Genomic DNA, 19914 nt, shown 5'->3' on the forward strand with positions numbered 1-19914 from the left:
CACACAGGTTTCGAAAACCAGACCCCTTGAGTGTGAGTCAGACGAGCCAACATTTAACTGTTAAAAACAATCTACATATGGTAATGCATTCATTCCTTTCGACCCTCCAAACATATACAGTGCATCATCCCTCACCTGATGTAAAAGCAAAACGTAAGATGACAAACATCATTGTTCATTTAGCGTTTATGAGAAAAGGGCATTGTTACATAGTTTTTGTATAACATGGCATGATAAAACAGGTCAAAAATTAGATTACATCTATCAAATCATGAGTACAGTAACATGGATGTTCCATATATTAATAATGACTTGTTTTCTTGTTGTGCAAAACACATGAACAAATCCACTGAACGTGAGGTACAGTGGCAGCCCTGTAGTGAGTGACACTAGTTTTAATGGCAAAGCCCTATAAATAAAAGCCTCCTGGTGTAAGCACACCCAAAAGAAAAAAGAAAAAAAATGTAGTTATGTGCCTAGAAAAGTAAGATTTTAGTAATTTGCTGGTGTTTCTTAGCCAAGTTCGATATAATGTTCAATATCACTGAAACGTTTATGTCAAATAGCCAATAGCCAAAAAGGCGATAACTAAATGCATCAGAGGACAGACACCTTATTGGCCAGGAACGAAATAAATCAGTAATTATTTAGTAAAAGAAAATGTAATTTGATTGAGAGGATCTTCAAAAACATACAGCAATACTGTAAAAATAAAGATATGATGGGTTTGTCATCCCTGCTCTTTCCCTGTGGAGTTACTGCAAAAAACAATCCACAGTGATGCGTCTGTGTCTGCATGAGTTTATCATTTGCATACAAAGGGGATAAAAACAGTCCAAGAGGCTTGTTGGATGCCACACAGCTCCTAGAAACTCACCTTACATGTCAAGTGACATGAATGGTCTCTCACAATACCACCCTGAAACAATGCATTTGGATTTCCACTGACAGATGAGGCAGATACAGTATATAATTGTAGCTGCGCTGAAAGGTCACAAAACAATCAGATGACAGAATTGACCAAGAGGTCTTGCGGGGTAGATTGCTTCTTTAAATTTCGACAACATTAACACACTTTTTGCCCCCTGCATGAGATTGTTTCCAGCCTATGTGTACCGTTTAGCAATACAAAGAAAACTCAAACAAGCCACGTGCTCACGTTCTGCGCTTCCAATGCTGCTCAGAAGAGTTCAAGTTTCACTTTCGAAAGATGAAAGCGTGCCTGTCAAACATAAAATATTATGCAGGAAATGTGACCTTGGTGACGTCGAAATCTACACCCACAAAGCAGTTGTTGTTTCAAGGGCTGTGGCAGGTTTGTCTTATGTGGATTGGCTAAAAGAATGCAAATTTTAAAAAGGCACCTTCGGGACACCAGCTAATCAGTGAAAAGTGAACTAATAAATCTCAGGAGTCCAAAGAGTTCAATGCCGACGACAGAGTAAAGGGTCCTTAACCATTTGCTCATTTGTTGATATGCAGCCACCACTTCTTGAGACGAGGAAAGGGAACGTTAATGTATAGCAGTTTTCTGGTTGACCAGGCGGTGGCAGCCCCAACACTATCAAAGACTCCCCTCACTTGGTGAAGCCTGGGAAGACCGTCTGAGTTTGGGTGGGCAGTGAAAGCTGTTGTCTCACTTGGGTGAGTGTGTGTGTGTGTATGTGTGCGCTTGCATGCACACAGGTTTGCACACCATTCTGTTAGAATTCTGTTAGCTTGTGGCCCCTCCTTGGTGCTTAAGGACAGTGTAGACATTATCCACTTTGCTCAGCCTCTCAAAGAAGGGAATGAGGTCCAACAACTCGGTGTCGGACATGTCATCGAACCAAGAGGCCACAGGCACCTGTGAGTTACCGAACAAACAGTAAATAAATGAGGCAGCATCAATCTTTTTTTTTTTTTTTTTAAAACATCTTCAAACATTCATCTTCATTTCTAAAAATGTGGCCTTAAAAAAAAACATACTTAAATTGGAAAGACAGACAGCACGAAATTATCCCTAAACATAGGCTAACTGAACATTCATATTCAGAAAAACATTTACCACCCAAAAGAAGAAAAACAAAACATGACAACCACACCTGGCCCCCATTCATGTTATTTATCCAGCGCTGAGGCCTCCAAACATGACTCCACACAGTTCATCCATCCATCCATTTTCTTTACCGCTTATCCTCACTTCGGTCGCGGGCGTCCTGGAGCCTATCCCAGCTGACTCCAGGAGAGAGGCGGGCTACACCCTGAACCGGTCGCCAGCAAATCGCAGGACACATAAACAAACAACCATTCACACTCACATTCACATCTACGGGCAATTTAGAGTCTTCAAACAACCTTCCACGCATGTTTTTGGGATGTGGGAGGAAACCGGAGTGCCCAGAGAAAACCCACCCAGGCACAGGGAGAACATGCAAACTCCACACAGGCCGGCCGGGATTTGAACCCCAGTCCCCAGAACTGTGAGGCAGATGTGCTAACCAGTCGTCCACCGTGCCGGCCCACACAGTTCATCCTTCTCTATTTTTTCCCCCCAGATGAATTCTTAACTGTTTCTTTTTCTCGCCCCAACAAATTCAACACCCCTTAGCACAACTCTCTCTCTTTTGTTTATTTGTTCTGTAATAGCCCCTTGTCCCATACTGTTCTACCCTAATTGTCCTGTAATGTGTGCATAAGTATTCAAAAAAATAAAAAATAAATAAATAAATAAAAAGACACCTCCTCTCCAACAAAAATGACTCACTGCGTTGTCGGGATGGAAGATATAAGACGCAGGGGAGTTGTCCACTATGATGACCTTGTTAAGGTCGCGGCCCAGGCGACTGAGATCCTTGACATAATTTCCTCTGTGGAAGACGCAGGACTCCCGAAAGAGCCGGCAGCGGAAGGCTCCCCACTTGTCCAGGAGGTCAGAGACGGGGTCGGCATACTATGTCAGGGATAGAGTTGACGGATGAAATTAACAGTGAATTGTATTGTTTGTTTTTTAAAATATTTTTATCCGTCGTGTTCAGCTGCTTGGTTTATACATTATGTTGAAGCTGTATCTTTTCCTGTACCGTCAACGTTTTTCTGTGCAACATTGGAGTTACATATAATCCCACTGTGGTTGTCTTTATTGTGACTGATATTTTATGTTAATGACATTGAACAGAACATGATTAGAGAGGGGACCAAAAGACAAAAGAAAACAGAGTAAAACAGAAAAAAATAGAACGATAGCAGACTCAAACTACTATGACTACTATAACGTTACTTAGGAGTCGGGTTCTAACTATATTATGTGGACTGGGAAAGGTGTGCTACACCTTGTAAGGAACAGAGCGTAATGAGGCTGGTAGTGCAAGTCGTGTGCGGTGGGAGTGGCTATGCATGAATGGTGAATCCGGTATACTGTATGTGCAAACTGCGTCCACATTCAGCAATGCGATTCCTCCTCGCTCGGGTAAATGGGGAAGGGGACCATTATCATAGCACCTGTAGGAACTTTAAACGTCTAGACTGTCTTTTTCCTTTTTTTAAAATATAAGATGTCACCACGGAGCCACCAATGATACAATAGATGACCTTAGGCTTCGTTTATGTTTACATGTATGACATCATGTTTGCATAAATACATGTTTTTAACTTGTCCGAAGACACTAGCCATAAAGAAAACAACATTTTTGCAAGCTCAGCTTCAAACAATGTAATCGATCCTAGTTATTCTCGTTAGCATAGCGTACACAGGAAGTCAGCTACCCTGAGTTCCGCATTGGTACCGGACATTCCGCATACAGAGAATTGTAAACAATAAGTAAAGCAAAGCAAATTTATTTATATACTGCATTTCATACACAAGGTAACTCAATCTGCTTTCCATGCCTTAAAGCATTAAAAAAATAAAAATAAAAGACAGCTTAGTCATTTAAAAGTGGAAATGCTCTAAAATGCATAAGCATGAGAAAAAAAGGGTTTTTATCCCTGACTTAAAAACATTGACACTTGGGGTTGACTTCACTTCTGTTGGCAACGTATTCCATTTGTGTGCAGCATAGTAGCTAAAAGATGCTTCAATGTTTGCTTTGGACTCTGTGCGTTACTATCTGACCTGACTCCGTAGATCTCACAGGAAGTCAGCTATCCTGTGTTCCTAAATCATTTAATGATTTATAGACCAGTAGCAGAACTTTAAAGTCTATTCTAAAGCTGACTGGGAGCCAGTGCAAAGGCTTTAGTCCATTGGAATCTCATCGAATGGCAATGACCTATGGGGTCCCTCAAGGGTCAGTTCTTGGACCCCTCCTGTTCAGCCTGTATATTCTACCCTTGGGTCAAATTCTTCAGAACTTTAATTTTGACTGTCATAGCTATGCAGATGACACACAGTTCTATCTAGCAGTGTCTCCAGATGACTGGAGTTCAATTGAGGTGTTGTGTCACTGTCTAAAACAGATAAATAACTGGATGAGCCAAATTTTTATTCAATTAAACCACAGCAAAACTGAGATATTTGTTTTTGGCAATAAAGAAAAGAGGATTGCTGTTAGTAAATACCTGGAGTCACTCTCTTTAAAAACCAAAGACCAAGTCCGAAACCTTGGTGTTCTGATAGATTGTGACCTGAATTTCAACAGTCATATCAAATCAATTACTAAAACTGCCTTCTACGATCTGAAGAACATATCCAGAGTGAAGGCTTGCATGTGTCAAGCAGACGAGAGGAAGCTGATCCATGCTTTTATCTCAAGTAGACTTGACTACTGCAATGGTCTTCTGACGGGACTCCCCAAAAAGAGCATTAAACAGCTGCAGCTCATTCAGAATGCTGCAGCTCAGGTTCTGACCAGAACAAAGAGGTCAGAGCATATTACTCCAACTCTAAAGTCGTCACACTGGCTTCCAGTCAGCTTTAGAATCAATTTTAAAGTTCTGCTACTGGTCTATAAATCACTAAATGGTTTAGGTCTTGAATACATGAAAGAAATGCTAATTGAATATAAACAAGTAGGGCTCTGAGATCGACAGACGCAGGTCAAATAGTGGAGCAGAGTCCAAAGCAAACATGGTGGAGCAGCAATAAGTGATTATGCTGCACACAAATGGAATAAGTTGCCAACAGAAGTGACATCAGCGCCAAGTGTGAATGTCCAGGATAAAAACTCTTCTTTTTTTTCTCATGCTTTTTAGAGTATTTCCACTTTTCATTGATATTTCTTGCACTGTACGCCGTTTTAATTGTACTTTTATTTTATGTTTTTTTCCTCTTTGTTTTAAATGTTTATAAGCTGTTTTTTTCCCCATTTTTTAAAATGCTTTTAATCATGTAAAGCACATTGAGTTACCTTGTGTATGAAATGCGCTATATAAGTAAATTTGCTATGCTTTAGAATTGGAGTAATATATTCTGATCTTTTTGTTCTGGTCAGAATCCGAGCTGCAGCATTCTGAATGAGCTATAACTGTTTAATGCTTCTTGGGGGAGTCCAGTTAGAAAACCATTACAATAGTTAAGTCAACTTCAGATAAAACCATGGATGAGCTTCAATACAATAGAACAATAAACAGACACTGACAGACATCTCACCTTGGCTAAACTGGCAGTGAACAGGACACATTCGAACATTTCTCCCATCCTCTTGAGGAACTCATCTACATGAGGCCGCTTCAGGACATACACCTAGAAACCATACAGACTGTTAAACCAGAATACATTTTAGAAAAATCTTGTTGCAACCTTAAAATCGAAACCTTTTATGCATCTAAAAAGCATCTCATCATTGTCGGACAGAAACATCTAAATTTGGTCAATTTTTTCCCACAAATCTAGATATCTGAAAAGCGTTGTTTTTGGAGATGTGAGGATTCTGCCCAATCCCAGCCATATACACCAGACACCAGGAGTGTCCAAAGTACGTCCAGTGGGCAATTTGCGGCCTGCCGTCCATTTTTTATAAACCTGCGGTATATATAAAAATTAAGAATAGATACGGCCTGCATTATACTACTTTACTTACTTTCTACACTGAGTGGCAAGTCTCATCTCTCACTTCATTTTCCACTATTCATACATCACTAAATACAGTAGTAGTAAAAATCCTATTCATAACTCCCGATAAAGACATTTCAGTTACAGCTGTAAAAAGTGTGAATCGCGACTGTTTCCTATTTTGCTGACGACTGGTCGCAGTTTTGTGACATTAAGCAACAGTAAGCTTTTCAGTGTGTGGACTGTCCCGACACAGGAATTAAAAAAAAAAAAAAAAACTGAATTACCTCAGCCCTCGCACCCAGAGGAGAATATTTTAAAAAACATAATAAAGTACAGATAATACTTAATGTTTTGAGCATATGAATAGCAGCAAATCAATGGTGCTCAGTATAAATAGGTAGAAGGGTTTTCCTGATTTTTGGGGTCAATTTTAGGGTTGTGCATTAGACTCGAGAATTTAGTATACATGAGAAATTACAGTACATAAAACAAGAGACAACTGCTATGCCTATCTTTACCTACACTGATAGATTGGTTTTAGCATGCTAAATAAATCAAAGGTGAAGAATGTCAAAGGTGCCCCTTGCATTCTTCCATTTTTCTGTATGCTTCCCTTGAAAGAAAAAGTTTGGACACCCCTGATGTGCACTAACATTCTTGTGAGCTGAACATTGACATGAAGCTAAATATAAATGTGTAATTCACAGACACATGCAAAAACTGTGACTCATTCCTCCATTTTTTTTTTCTCTTTGTGGCGTTAGCGGTTGAGGGCCACGTTCCTGAACCAAGTCATCCGGAATAGGCTGTGCTTGTCTGAACAAACCTATCCTGGATTACTTGAATCTGGCCCGGGCCCCTGGCATATCTTCTGATTTCCAGCGGCTGTCTCCAGATCCCAGTCGGCGGTACCTTGCGCACTCATAAATTTAAATAATGTTAGTGGAGCAGGGGTGTGGTGCTACCTGATGTACAGTTCCATCTATTTCCACAGGAATAATGAAATCGGCATTGTTCACAGGCTGTATGAAGAAAGTAAAAAGTGTTAGAGGACGATGGCAGAAGGTGGAGACAACTACCGTATTTTCTCGTGAATAATAAACTTTTTTTATCCCAAAAAATCGTCAAAAGTCGATAGAAAGTATTGTACACAGGTATTAGGAGTATTTTTTGTTCACATTGTATAAATGTATGCTGCACCTAGGGGTTGTGAAAAAGATTTACTTTTATTCCAATGTATGTAATGTCTGATGTTAGAAATGCATTATAAATAATACGGTAAATTTTCGTTGCTCACCAAAAAATCATGACCTCGTCGCGGGTGCCACCATATGATATATATTATATGATACCATATCATCTGTTGCTCCAGCGTCTGTGACAGCATCGGATTAGCGTTTTAGTTCACTAGATGGCAGATAAATTTTTTGTACCGCCCCTTCACATAGCACCTCTCGAACGTTAAAAGATAAGAGTAACAGAACATGTTATTAGTTATATAAAAAATACAAAAAAAAACAACAACAAAAAAACATAAGTCAACCGGAAGTCATCTGGCACACCAAATACCAAAGTATAAAACACATTAATCGGCCCTTAGTTCCGGAGGGGAATTATGTCAACCCACCACCATAGTACTTTCATTCTAATTTGATATGTAATGTCGAATGTTACAAATGTATTTATACAAACCCCAATCGGCTTGGGATGTTGTGTAAAACATAAATAAAAACAACATTTTGCAAATCCTATTCAACCTATATTCAATTGAATACACTACAAAGACAAAATATTTTTATGTTCAAACTGATAAACCTTTTTTGGTGCAAATTTTCACTCATTTTGAATTTGTTGAATGCAACGTGTTCCAAAAAAACTGGGACAAGGGCATGTTTATCACTCCGGCTACATCATCTTTCTCTATAAGTGTTATTGAAGCTTTGCAGGTGGAATTCTTTCCCATTCTTGCTTGGTGTACAACTTTAATTGCTCATCAGTCCAGGGTCTACGTTTTTGTATTTTACACTTCAAAAGTGGCAGGCTAGTCGAGTACTCACACTCTTTTACCACAAAGCCGCGTTGTTGTAACACATGCAGAATGTGGCTTGGCATCGTCTTGCTGAAATACACAAGGACGTCCCTGAAAAAGACTGCTTGGATGGCAGCATATGTTGGTCCAAAACCTGTATGTACCTTTCAGCAATAATGGTGCCTTCACAAATGTGCAAGTTACTCATGCCATGGGCAGAAACACACCGCCACACCATCAAGGAAGCTGTTTTTTTTTAACTTTGTGCCAATAACAATCCGGATGGTCCTTTTCCTCTTTGGCCCGGAGGACACAACTTACAATATGTCCAATAAACAATTTGAAATGTGGACTCGTCGGACCACAGAACACTTTTCCACTTTGTGTCAGTCAATCTCAGATGAGCTAGGGCCCAGAGAAGCCAGCGGCATTTCTGGGTTTTATTGATATATGGTTTTCGCTTTGCAAGGTAGAGTTTTAAGTTGCATTTGTAGATGTAGCAACGAATTGTGTTAAATGATAAGGGTTTTCTGAAATGTTCTGGAGCCCAAGGGGCAATATCCTATACACGATGATGACAGTTTTTAATACAGTACCGCTTCAGGGATTGAAGGTCACAGGCATTCAATGTCAGTTTTCAACTTTGCCACGTGGAGACATTTCTCAAGACTCTCTGAAGCTTTTGATGACATTATGGACAGTAGATGATGACACCCCTAAATTCATTGCAATTGTACGGTGAGAAACATTGTTCTTAATCTGTTGGACAATTTACTCATGCAGTTGTAGTTGTTCATCAAGTAGTGAACCTTGCTCCAGCCTTGCTTGTGAACAACTGAGCATGCAATCGATAATGCTCATTTTATACCCAATCATGACATTCACCTGTTTCCAATTAACCTGTTCACCTGCTGTGCCATGTTCCAAACAGGTGTTTTTTTAGCACTCCTTAACGTTTCCAGTCTTTTGTTGCCCCTGTCCCAGCTTTTTTGGAACGTGTTGCTGGTATGAAATTCAAAATGAGAGTATTAGCACAAAAAAAAAAATCTGTTTTAACATTAAATATTTTGTCTTTGTAGTGTATTCATATGAATATAGGTTGAAAAGAATTTGCAAATAATTTGTATTCTGTTTTAATTACATTTTACACGATGTCCCAAATTAATTGGAATTGGGGTTTGCAATACGCAGATTTTTTTTCTGCTCATTCGAGAATCATGACGTCCTCGTGGGTCTTTCCGGAAGAACTTCCGTATCACGGCATGACACCACCCGTGACTATCCCTATATATATGTGGTAAATTACCGCTTACTTTCCACCGTAACGCAGTCTCCAGTGAGCTAGCTACCTTTAAGAAGTTTCACTCGGAACTCATTCCTTCATTGATCGCTGCTCTGCTTTGCTATGGAAGCTAGCTCCTGTAGCTGCTAGTTGCTAGCATCTCCAGACTACAGCACAACAATGGCTGGTGAAAAAAACAACACCCAGTGGTCTATACACAAACTATTAACCAACGATGTGGTTCATCCAACGCTGTGGACTCGGAGGGGAGCGCTCGACAATGGCGCTCTTCAATCTAGTCAGCCTTTTGTACCTGCCCATTTATCGCAGGACACAACCAACATGGCACCCAGTCACATACCCGTTAACACTATACTATTTTTTAAAAAAAAAATTTTGAAAATCTGAATTACCTCAGCACATGCACACAGAACAGAATATATTATAATATATGTATAATAAAACCTAATAAAACACAGATATTACTTCATGTTTTGAGCATATGAATAGCAGTAAATCGATGGTATGTTTCATTTTCTTGATTGCTGAGGTCAATTTTGGGAGGGTGGTTATGATACACGAGAGTGGGGATGGGAATTGCTAAGATTTTTCCTATTCCGATGGCATTTCCGATACTGCAGAATATACTTCTAGCCCCAGCCATCTGTTTAAATCAATATACTCTACCTCCAAAACAGTATTATTGCTGCAGCAATAATATATGCTCACAAGAACAAAACTGTCCATTGAGAAAGTCTGTCCAATAATTTAACAGTATTTACTGTATTGTAATATTTTTTTATTTATAACATTAGAAATTGGACACTGCCTACAAACAGTAATTTATTTGGTTGAGGCCAGAAATTCAAGTGAGGTCATAAAAGCAAAGCACTCTTAACAGGAATAAGAATCCTTAGTTTCTTTTCCCCTGCTTAGTGATATTGTAGGATGATATATTTTTATGAGCAGCCTCTGTAATACATTTTAAATTAAATTAAATAAATGTGGACATTTAATTTGAAGAGAGGTAAATATGTCAGATTTATTTTTGCATTGATATCTGTATTTGTATGGAGTGTACCTATTTCATTATTTCCTTTTTTGGACTACTGTAATGTTTTGGTGGAGGGATATGTTGTAATGGGCAGTGAGAATTGTTATTCTCTCTCCATGTGATGTTCTTTCACCTAGGACTTTCGACTTGAGATAAACACTCACTAGAATACCACTAACGTGTGCTGATGTTACAATATACTTAAATAACTGCTGATCATCTCTTTGAGGGGGAGCGGTGGTGGGAGCCCCCAGAGGGCCGGATAGTGGGACTTCCTGGTGGGGGCCGCCATTGGCCAAAATGTGGCTTCGCGAAGTGGAGGTCGCCCCATTTGGTCAGCGTTTGCTGGGATAGAGGCCGCCGCGAACAACAACGTGCCTCTTGCCCAATCGATTGTGAGGAGACGCGCATTGCGGCATAGCGGCTATGCTGTAGCCTTGGAAGGGCGCCGAGTTATTTCTGCATCCTTCCCAAACGCAGCCTTTTGGTCATGTAGGCCAGACACAATCAGTAATTTTTTTGCGACGTACCCACGTGGTCACATGGGTTAGGCGTCCAATCGAGTCAGTTTATACTCTTAACGAGGAAGTGAAGCACTGTAGTCTGGCTGTAGCAGCCTGGCTAAGCGGTGTCGCCGCGTATAGATGGCCCGAACCTACACTTTAAACAAAACGGCTCATTATTGTATATCAAGACAAGACCGTGACGATAGAGGGAATTTTAATTTCACCATATTGCGGCATGGTGAATACTGTCAAATCCCTACTGTTTAACGATTTGATTATTTATCGATTCTCAAATATGTAGTTTAGGGCAGAAAACCTTAAATACAAAAAAAATAAACGAATAAAGTAAAATAAAAACAATGCCCACTGAATATTATATCCAGGCTTCTTATAACATAAGAATGTTAGAGTCGAAGATTATCAGCTCGCAATTTGAAAAACTCAATTTGAGGCACTCATAAATCATTGTCCCAATGTACTTGCATTAAATCTGGTTGTTTTAGTCAGGATTATGCTAAACCATATTTTCCCCAACTATATTTCAGTTCCCTAACCTGAATTTAATTAATTCCAGGTTTATTCCAATCAATTTCCATGAATTCCCTTGCAAAGTTTCCTACTTAACCTACCTACTACCAAACTTTTGCATCATCACGTATAATGATGAAGTTGTAAATACGTGCTTGGTTTGTACACCTTGTACCTTAAAAGAGCTGTGAACTAGTGTCTCATCCAGGTCGATAACCACGCAGACCTTTCCGGCGTCTTTGGACTTGACTGGTGGCAACAACGGTTTCACCTGGATCTTAAACGACCACAACACCACTCATGAGACACGTCGGACATCAACCAAAAAGAAGGAGGAGGACCTCGGGCTCACCTTGGAGATGGTGCCATTCTCCTCAACTAAAAGGGGGGTGTTGTTGTTGACTGACGGGGGTTCTGGCTGGTCCCGGCAGAGGCAGCAGGAAAAGATGGAAAATAAGCCGCCACTTCGAGGCTTCTTGGTGGACAGCGAGGACGTGGAACCTGCACAGGAAGATGAGGTGCTCAGCAAATGACAATGACCAAACCTGATAATGACGTGAACCTGACACTCAAGCTGTGGATAAACAAAACCTCTCCAGAATGTCTGCGCATGGAGTTTCTTTATCACTTTTCTTCACTCATTGTTCACATACTATTTGTGACCCCAAACATCCCCACCGTCAAACATGGCCACTCTCTGTTGAGCTGGACGTGACCGCGTTACCAACAAACCAAACTCTTTCATTCCCTCCGCCTCTGCTTGTGCATTCAAACGCCATCTGACCCTCTGCTGGCCTCAGCAGTACCGGGCAAAACAGGAAGAGGAAGCAGGCGGGTGTTGACGCAGGAAGCGGCTTGTTCTAGCAGAGCTTGTAGCGTCCATAAAGTAGTCATGGCTGTTACTTCTTTACACATGGATAAAAAAATAAAAATCTCTCTGGATTGCTATCATTAGCTCAGTGGACGATTTTTACATTTCTACTGAGGCAATAATGCATAGAAATGTTATCACCCTGCGCACAAGTTGAATGTATATGCAATGTCAGATTCATGACACAGGCGTACTGACCAATTTTTATTCACACCACCGTGCGTATGTTAAAGAATCAGAATCTATTCTTTATGACGGGGTCGTGCTCGCAAACTGCAATCTGCATCAAGCACGTCCCTATTCCCCTATAAAAAGGCCTCCGTCTGAAACATCTCAGCCAATGCGGGGGGTTTAAGTATCGAGATGGCTGATCCAAAACGTTAATAACTTTCTTAATCATCAATTATTCCACTGCTCTACTGTTTTGGGTTTTTGCCATGATATCATTTCAGTATCGGTATTGAGGTACTTTATACAGGTATTAATCAGAATCATCTTTATTTTGCCAAGTATGTCCAAAAAACACAAGGAATTTGTCTCCGGTAGTTGGAGCCACTCTAGTACGACAACAGACAGTAAATTGACAGAGAACACTTTTGAGACATAAAGACATTGAGAAAAATAGTCACTGAGCAATAAAGGGTGTCTGAGACAGATTTGCTCTTTCATGATTGCACTGTCAGATGACTGCAATAAAATCTTGTATTCCGATACCACCGCATCCCGTTTTTTACGATCACTGGGCTTTATCTTGTCAACTCAAACGCAACCAGATACACTCGTTACCAAAGCCACGACAACAACAATCGATTGCGTCGTGTGTAATATAAGAACTAAATGGGGAAAAACATGTGTTGGTGGTCACCGGTGCTCGGGAGAGGACTTTAATTCAAGGATTGCTTGAGGTATGTTCACGTACTTTTAATACGATACGGCTCGCAAGCAGGCAACAAAACGTTATGTAGCCTAGCAAGCTAGTGCTAGCACTAACGGTTGTACCGGCATTCTGTCGAATCATGCTCTAAAGTTCCGGTATGTGTGAAGTAATGTAATTACAATAAAGTTATTTAATTACAGTATGTTAGCACCCATTATTTCTGTCATGTTGTAATATTGGTTTGACCTGACTGATTAGAATACATGACCTGACTAGAGTAGTGATTTCCAGCCTTTATGGAGCCAAGGTACTTATTTTACAATTGAAAAATCTCACGGCACACCAACAAACAAAAATGTCACAAACAGTGGATACAGTAATTACTGTATGTACTTCCTGCCATCTAATAGAAGAGCATGTTGTTCTGTCTGTCACTATGGCATAGATTAAAAAATATAAATTATTCTAGATATAAATGTTTTTAGCAATTGAGTAAATGAACAAGTCATTTAAAAGAGACGCATTACTCCCATCTTGTCAGTTTTTTTAAACTCGCCGATTGGTGACCGGCCCCAAAAATCCTGATCGTGTAAAGCCGAGTTAATGATGAACATACTGACAGTTCCATTATAATTCTCAGGGTTGGGGGGTGCAGTTGCATCTTCACCTGTGCAAAACAAAGTTTCACAGAAATCTGTTTTGTATTTATTTCTTTGCATCATCTTGTAAACTGTATCTGCCTACTTGCTACTCTTTGCTATTTTACTATGTCAAAATGACTGTTATGAATAAGGTCATAGACTCAACACTGTTTGAGTCTGCAGATTTAGACAGACAGCCCCCCCACCCACCACCACACACACACACAAGATAGGATGGCATGTAAAAAGTGTTATTTGGCCTTGATGGGGGGGCATGGACAATGACTGATTACTCAGTAACCAGCACTGACACTCAGTGCTATCTACTGCGGTGTACAGTGAACATAGAGCGAATTGCGGTTCAAGCATATTTGCAATTTGCTTACATCAGGGATGTCAAACTTGTTTTTAGCGAGGGCCACATCATAGAGATGGTTGTATGTATAATCCCTAGAGGGTGTGACGTTAGGCAAAAGACAACCGTTTGTTATGTACCTTGGGTTAGGGCGACAGAACAAAAATCAACATCTTAAATCTTTTGTTTTTAGGAAAGTGAAACATCAATAATTTGTCTTAAATTAAGGTTGCAGACAATTAGAAGTTGACAGGAAGTGGAGCAGCTGGTGCTTTGGTGTGACCAACACAACCTGTCGCTGAACATGCTGAAGACTGTAAAGATGATCGCCACACCTGCCACTCACGCTGTCCAACTGCCCTGTGTCAACCGTCGAAACCTTCAAGTTCCTGGGAATTACAGTCTCTCTTACAGTCTTTTTTTCCTTATCCAAACATATGGCTTACCATGATGTCTGTTAGCCAGAAGCTGAGCTGCGCTGTGTTTGTTAACTATCAAGTCTGTGGCTCGAGCACGAGGCAGTTAAGACGCTACCACACTCCATTTGGTTTTGTCTGCGCCGTCCACAAGCTGGGGCGCAGGAGGGCACAGGAGCAACGGCGGCAAACTTGCCCATATTTGGCACTGGTTGCTCAGCGACTGAGCAGCAAGTAGCTTGGTGCCTTTTCCCACTGGTTTTGATGTAAACAGCTCCATGTAGACCACTTTAAGGTGTACTTCAGGCTGAGCAGGACGCTGTACCTTATTTACCACATCATGGTATGACATTTGTCTCGTGTTCTCTGAGATTGGGATACTGGGACACCACACTACATTTTCTCGATACTATTGTCAATGTACAACTCCACAAAAATCTCGTAACTCAGAAATCACTCCAAGTTCTTGCTTATTGGATATGCCTAGATGTCGTCACAGAATACAGCCGCCCCGACTATAATATCTGTGACCTTTGAGTTTTTGGAGGGATGATAGACTGGGGCTGGCTCCTGTCAAGGTGCCCTTGAGTAGGGATAGCCCGATTATCGGCACAGATATTCGGCATTTTGATGGATATTGGCAATTTTTGTTGTGTTTTTTTTTTTTTTTTTTGACAGTCAAGAAAGATCAATTTAAAAATGGGGAAACTTCAGGGAACTATTTATTTACATTTTGAGTTAACCTTATAAAAGATGTTGCAAACCCTGGGAACTCCCTAACTTTTTATTTTAACTCAAAATAAATATGAGTAAAAGATGAACATTTCTGTTATATTGAAATTTTGGAAAACTATTTCCATCAATCCATTTTCCATACCGCTTCCCTCACTAGGGTTGCAGGCATGCTGGAACCTATTCTAGCCGACTCTGGGCGAGAGACGGGGTACAACCTGAACTGGTCGCAAACCGCAGGGCACATATAGACAAACAACCATTCGCATTCACATTCACTGTGGAAAACTTTAGGGAGCTATTTATAAATTTTCTTTTAACTTTATAAAACATGCAATTTTTGTTACAATCTTAAAACAAAGATGTCAGGTGTCTAAAACCTCTGAGTGACCCACCCTACATGTTTTGTGGCAGTGAACTCAACTCACTTCACAATAAGCAGCAGTTTAGAAAATAGTGAACATTTCATCAAAGAGGCTTCAAGCTTTTTATTGCCACTCCCAGTTGAAGTAAACTTTCAAATGAAACATAAACAGTCACACATTGTGTATTTTAAACAAGCAAATGCAATATAGTTCACTTGTTCTGCCGGCAGCGGCCGACTGGTTAGCACATCTGCCTCACAGTTCTCAAATTCGGCTCGCCTGCAGACTTTACACCGATTTGATCGGGCTGATCGGTAGCGGCCGATATTTAGCATTTTATGCTGATCGGCTTTGATGTCATAATTCCCCGATCCGATCAATGATGTCATTGATCGGCTCCGCAAAAGACATTAACTCCGCGTTGCCGCGTGCACAGTGTAGTTGAATCCAAAAGCTAGTTTATTTTTACCCTTGTCTCTTGTCTTTTGACGTAGTACTGTAAATATCTGACGGCCAAAGAAGTTATTTAAAAATTAATAAATAAATTTTAAAAACGTCAGCGGTATGGGACAGACAATACGTCTGAGACAGACAACACGTAATGCCCGGATCAGACTACAAGACAAATTTGCTCTTTCATGATCAGACTACTGCAATAAAATCTTGTAGTCCGATACCACCGCATCCCGTTTTTTACGACCATTGGGCTTCATCTTGTCAATTCAAATGTGACTGGATATACTCGTTACTGTGGCGACGACAACAAGAGTGGAGCGCGTCGACTTTGTATTATAAGGACAAAATGGGGAAAACCTGTGTTGGTCGTCACCGGTGCTCAGGAGAGGACGTTCGTTTAAGGCTTGCTTGAGGTATGGTCACGTACTTTTAATACGATACGTCTCACAAGCAGGCAATAAAATGTTATGTAGCCTAGCAAGCTAGCAGTAGCACGAACGGTTGGACGTAAACATGCCGCCGTTCTGTCGAATCATGCTCTAAAGTTTTAGTGTGGGTGAAGTAATTTAATTAAAAATAAAGTAATTTAATTACAGTAAGTTGGCACCCATTATTACTGTCATGTAATGTTGGTTTGACCTGACTGATTAGAATACATGATCTGACTAGAGCAGTGATTTCCAACCTTTATGGAGCCAAGGAACATATTTTACAGTTGAAAAATCTCACGGCACACCAACAAACAAAAATGTCACAAAAAGTGGATACATTAATTACTGCATTTACTTACTGCCATCTAACAGAAGACCATTCATTTGTTCTGTCTGTCACTATGCCTCACTGGCATAAATAGAGGAACAAAGATAAATTATTTATTGTAAATAGAATATTTTGAGCAATTAAGTACACAAGTATATACAGTAAATGAACAGGTCATTTAAATAGACACATTCCTCCATCTTGTGATCGGATCGGTGATCGTTTTTTTAAACTTGCTGATCGGTCCCAAAAATCCTGATCGTGTAAAGCCTACTCGCCTGTGTTGAGTTTGTATGTTCTCCCAGCGCCTACAGTATGTGGGATTTCTTCAGGTACTCCGGTTTCCTCCCACATTCCACAAACATGCATGGTAGGTTGATTGAAGACCACAAATTTACCGTATGTGTGAATATGAGTGCGACTGGTTGTTTGTTTATGTGTGACCTGCGACTTGCTGGCGACCAGTACAGGGTGTACCCTGCCTCTCACCCAGAGTCGGCTAGGATAGGCTCCAGCACGCCCGCGACCCTAGTGAGGATAAGCGGTAAGGAAAATGGATGGATGGATGTTCAGTCAGCTTAATGCTAATGTGAATAGAAAATGTCAATGACATGCCAACGTTAGCGTAATCATCCTCTACGAAAAATACATTAATTCGGCAGAAACGTACGGAGTAGTACTACAGCTGAATAAGTGTATTATTCGTTTCTCTGCAAGACCGTATTGTACAGTACTGCTTCCTGGTGGCCAAGGTAGCCACACCAGAAGATGCAGCGCACTCACTGAATTGGATGCAACTGTTAAATGTTTTATATTCTACTTCATTATTACTCTGTTTTTATTCAGTACAATATTATAGAGTGCAATATTTCCTTATTTAAAAAAAAAAAAAGCCCCATTTTCCCAATATAAGCCCAATATTTCCCCTTTTAACATCAAATGAATATCGGCTCCACATATCGGTTATTGGCCTCCTTGACTAGTAATAATGATACCCGTCCTTACAAAAAAAAAAACATCATACCCGTCCTTACAAAAAAAAAAAAACATTTTCTCTGCCCTGCAACCCCGCCCACCCCTAAACCTTTAGGCCCCCCGCCTCTGTAGCGATGTGTAACTGTAATCGGGTTGTTCAACGCAAAAATATAAAACAAAAATTTCCCCATGAGGGATTATAACGAGAAGAAATGTTAAATAAAGTGAAGCGGACCTTTAGTTTGAGAAGTGTGGCTTACATGCTCAATACAATTTCGATATGTATGGAGATGTAAATGATCACTGTGCTGTCTTTATTCACTTTTTGTTTACTCCGAACTTGTGAGACTCGTAAAGCGGCGACTCTGTCGTCACTTCCGCTGCACAAACTCAGGGCCCGCAGCGACGAGCAGCAAAATGCAATCAGAAGTGACACTTCTACTCTTGCAACTTGGTTACGCTCCTATGTGGTGGTCAAACACAGTTACATCAATCCCTTACAGTAGAAGTGCATTTATTTAGGATTGCGGTTGAGGGCGAAATGCAAGCCTTGTTGCGGGAAGCAAAACTTTCCAAAAGTTATATTTTGGGAAGAAAACAAAGCACTCACCCACGTCCCCTCTGTCCGCGGCTTTATTTCCCTCTTCATCCCGACTGACCTGCGTGATGACCGAGGACGGGTTGTCCATGACGTCCAACTGTGCTCACGCGTCAAACTTGAGGATTTGTGCGCCGACCCTGCGCCGCATTCACGAAGGCTGAAGCCGAGCGGAGGTTCGCCACTCGCCGCCTACAGCTCCTCCATTCCAGGCTTACAGGCCGGCCGCTGGTGTCGCTGCTCGGAAAGCCCCAACTTGCGGCACATTTGTCACAAAGTTTGGCAACTTTGATTCAATATGGTGCTCGGGCGCCCCTCGCAGTTTCAAGATCCAAACATGGAGGTTTCAAGGCGTCCCATTCCACTTAAAGTGGCGCAGTAAAAGTGTGGGAATGTCGGAGCGAGCCGCGGCCTCTGCTGGCTTGCACAACTTTGACGACGATCCCTTAAAAGTAGCTCGGCGTAAACGGACTCAAAACTTTTTCGTTACCATTTTCGCACAAAATAAACATATTCCGATGAGTAACCGAGTGTCGTTCGCTGAGGGTTTGTCTGGAAAACAAGCGCGCGACAACGAAGCTAATGTTGACAGACGTCGTTTGCTTTCGTGCAAAAGTTATTAAAAAGTCCTCGACAACAACGTGGAAGAATCTCAGCCGCGGTCTGTGTTCATGGAACGGATTCCCGGTGACGAATTTGGCGGTGGCCAAAGTTTGCAGGCCGGACGGACTGACGGATTGTCTGTGGCTTTTCTTTCTTTTTTTTTTCCGTGGGAGTTGCTGTTGAGAAACGCCCCAGTTCGGGTCCCCTTGAAACTGCCTAGGTCCAGACAAGGGACTGTCGGTAAAGTGCAGGCTCTGGTTAAAAACGTTGGACGGAAAACACTTTTTTCACTTTACGTGATTGAAGTGTGTTATTTATTTGTTCTGCTCTTCTGGAGCCGACCCATGACATTTCAAACAATCCATGCACAAAATACAGAAACACGCACTTTTTGTGTAAACGGTATGTCCCGGAGCAAAAATTTAACTGTAGCTGTAGTAAAAGTGATTCCCAACTATTATTTAAAATTCAAAATAGCTCTTGAGCGACATCTAAAGTGTCTTTTGACCAACTGACTTACAATCATCTTTTTTTCGTGTACAATTGTGTTAATGTCGTTCTTGTAATTGTCAAAACATTGTTTTATCATAGATGTACTGTACTGTACCTTAAATACTAGTAATTATGCTCTGAAGTTGTGTCCCTCAACATACACATAACCTAACCCTGTCACTAAAATCTTTTTAGCATTTCAAGCAAATGAAATAGAGTGAACTACATTACATCATCAAGCTAATTGTGTTGAGTCACATCAAAATATAAGATGAATAAAATGCCTTATAAATGTGTACCGTTGATGGTTAAGATGGATTAATAAAATTATATAATAGTTCATTACCTGTTTATAAAATTATTATCATTATTATTATTAGTACTAGTAGTAGTAGTAGTCG

General features: G+C 40.7%; 1 protein-coding gene across 2 annotated transcripts; it reads right to left on the minus strand.

Annotated features, from left to right (window-relative positions):
* Positions 1-168: 168 nt before the first annotated feature.
* Positions 169-19176, minus strand: LOC133403237 (carboxy-terminal domain RNA polymerase II polypeptide A small phosphatase 1-like). 2 transcript variants are annotated; one of them, XM_061677956.1, is made up of 7 exons: positions 18431-19176; positions 11726-11874; positions 11549-11650; positions 6940-6996; positions 5570-5662; positions 2747-2932; positions 169-1846 (listed from the first exon to the last, which is right to left on the minus strand). In XM_061677956.1, exons 1-7 carry the CDS (start codon positions 18507-18509, stop codon positions 1715-1717), a joined length of 798 nt encoding a protein of 265 aa, XP_061533940.1. In that variant the 5' UTR covers positions 18510-19176; the 3' UTR covers positions 169-1714. The 2 variants fall into 2 exon arrangements, with proteins under 2 accessions (XP_061533940.1, XP_061533948.1); XM_061677964.1 differs by lacking the exon at positions 6940-6996.
* Positions 19177-19914: the final 738 nt, after the last annotated feature.

Source organism: Phycodurus eques, chromosome 1 (assembly GCF_024500275.1).
Source record: "Phycodurus eques isolate BA_2022a chromosome 1, UOR_Pequ_1.1, whole genome shotgun sequence".
NCBI lineage: Eukaryota > Metazoa > Chordata > Actinopteri > Syngnathiformes > Syngnathidae > Phycodurus > Phycodurus eques.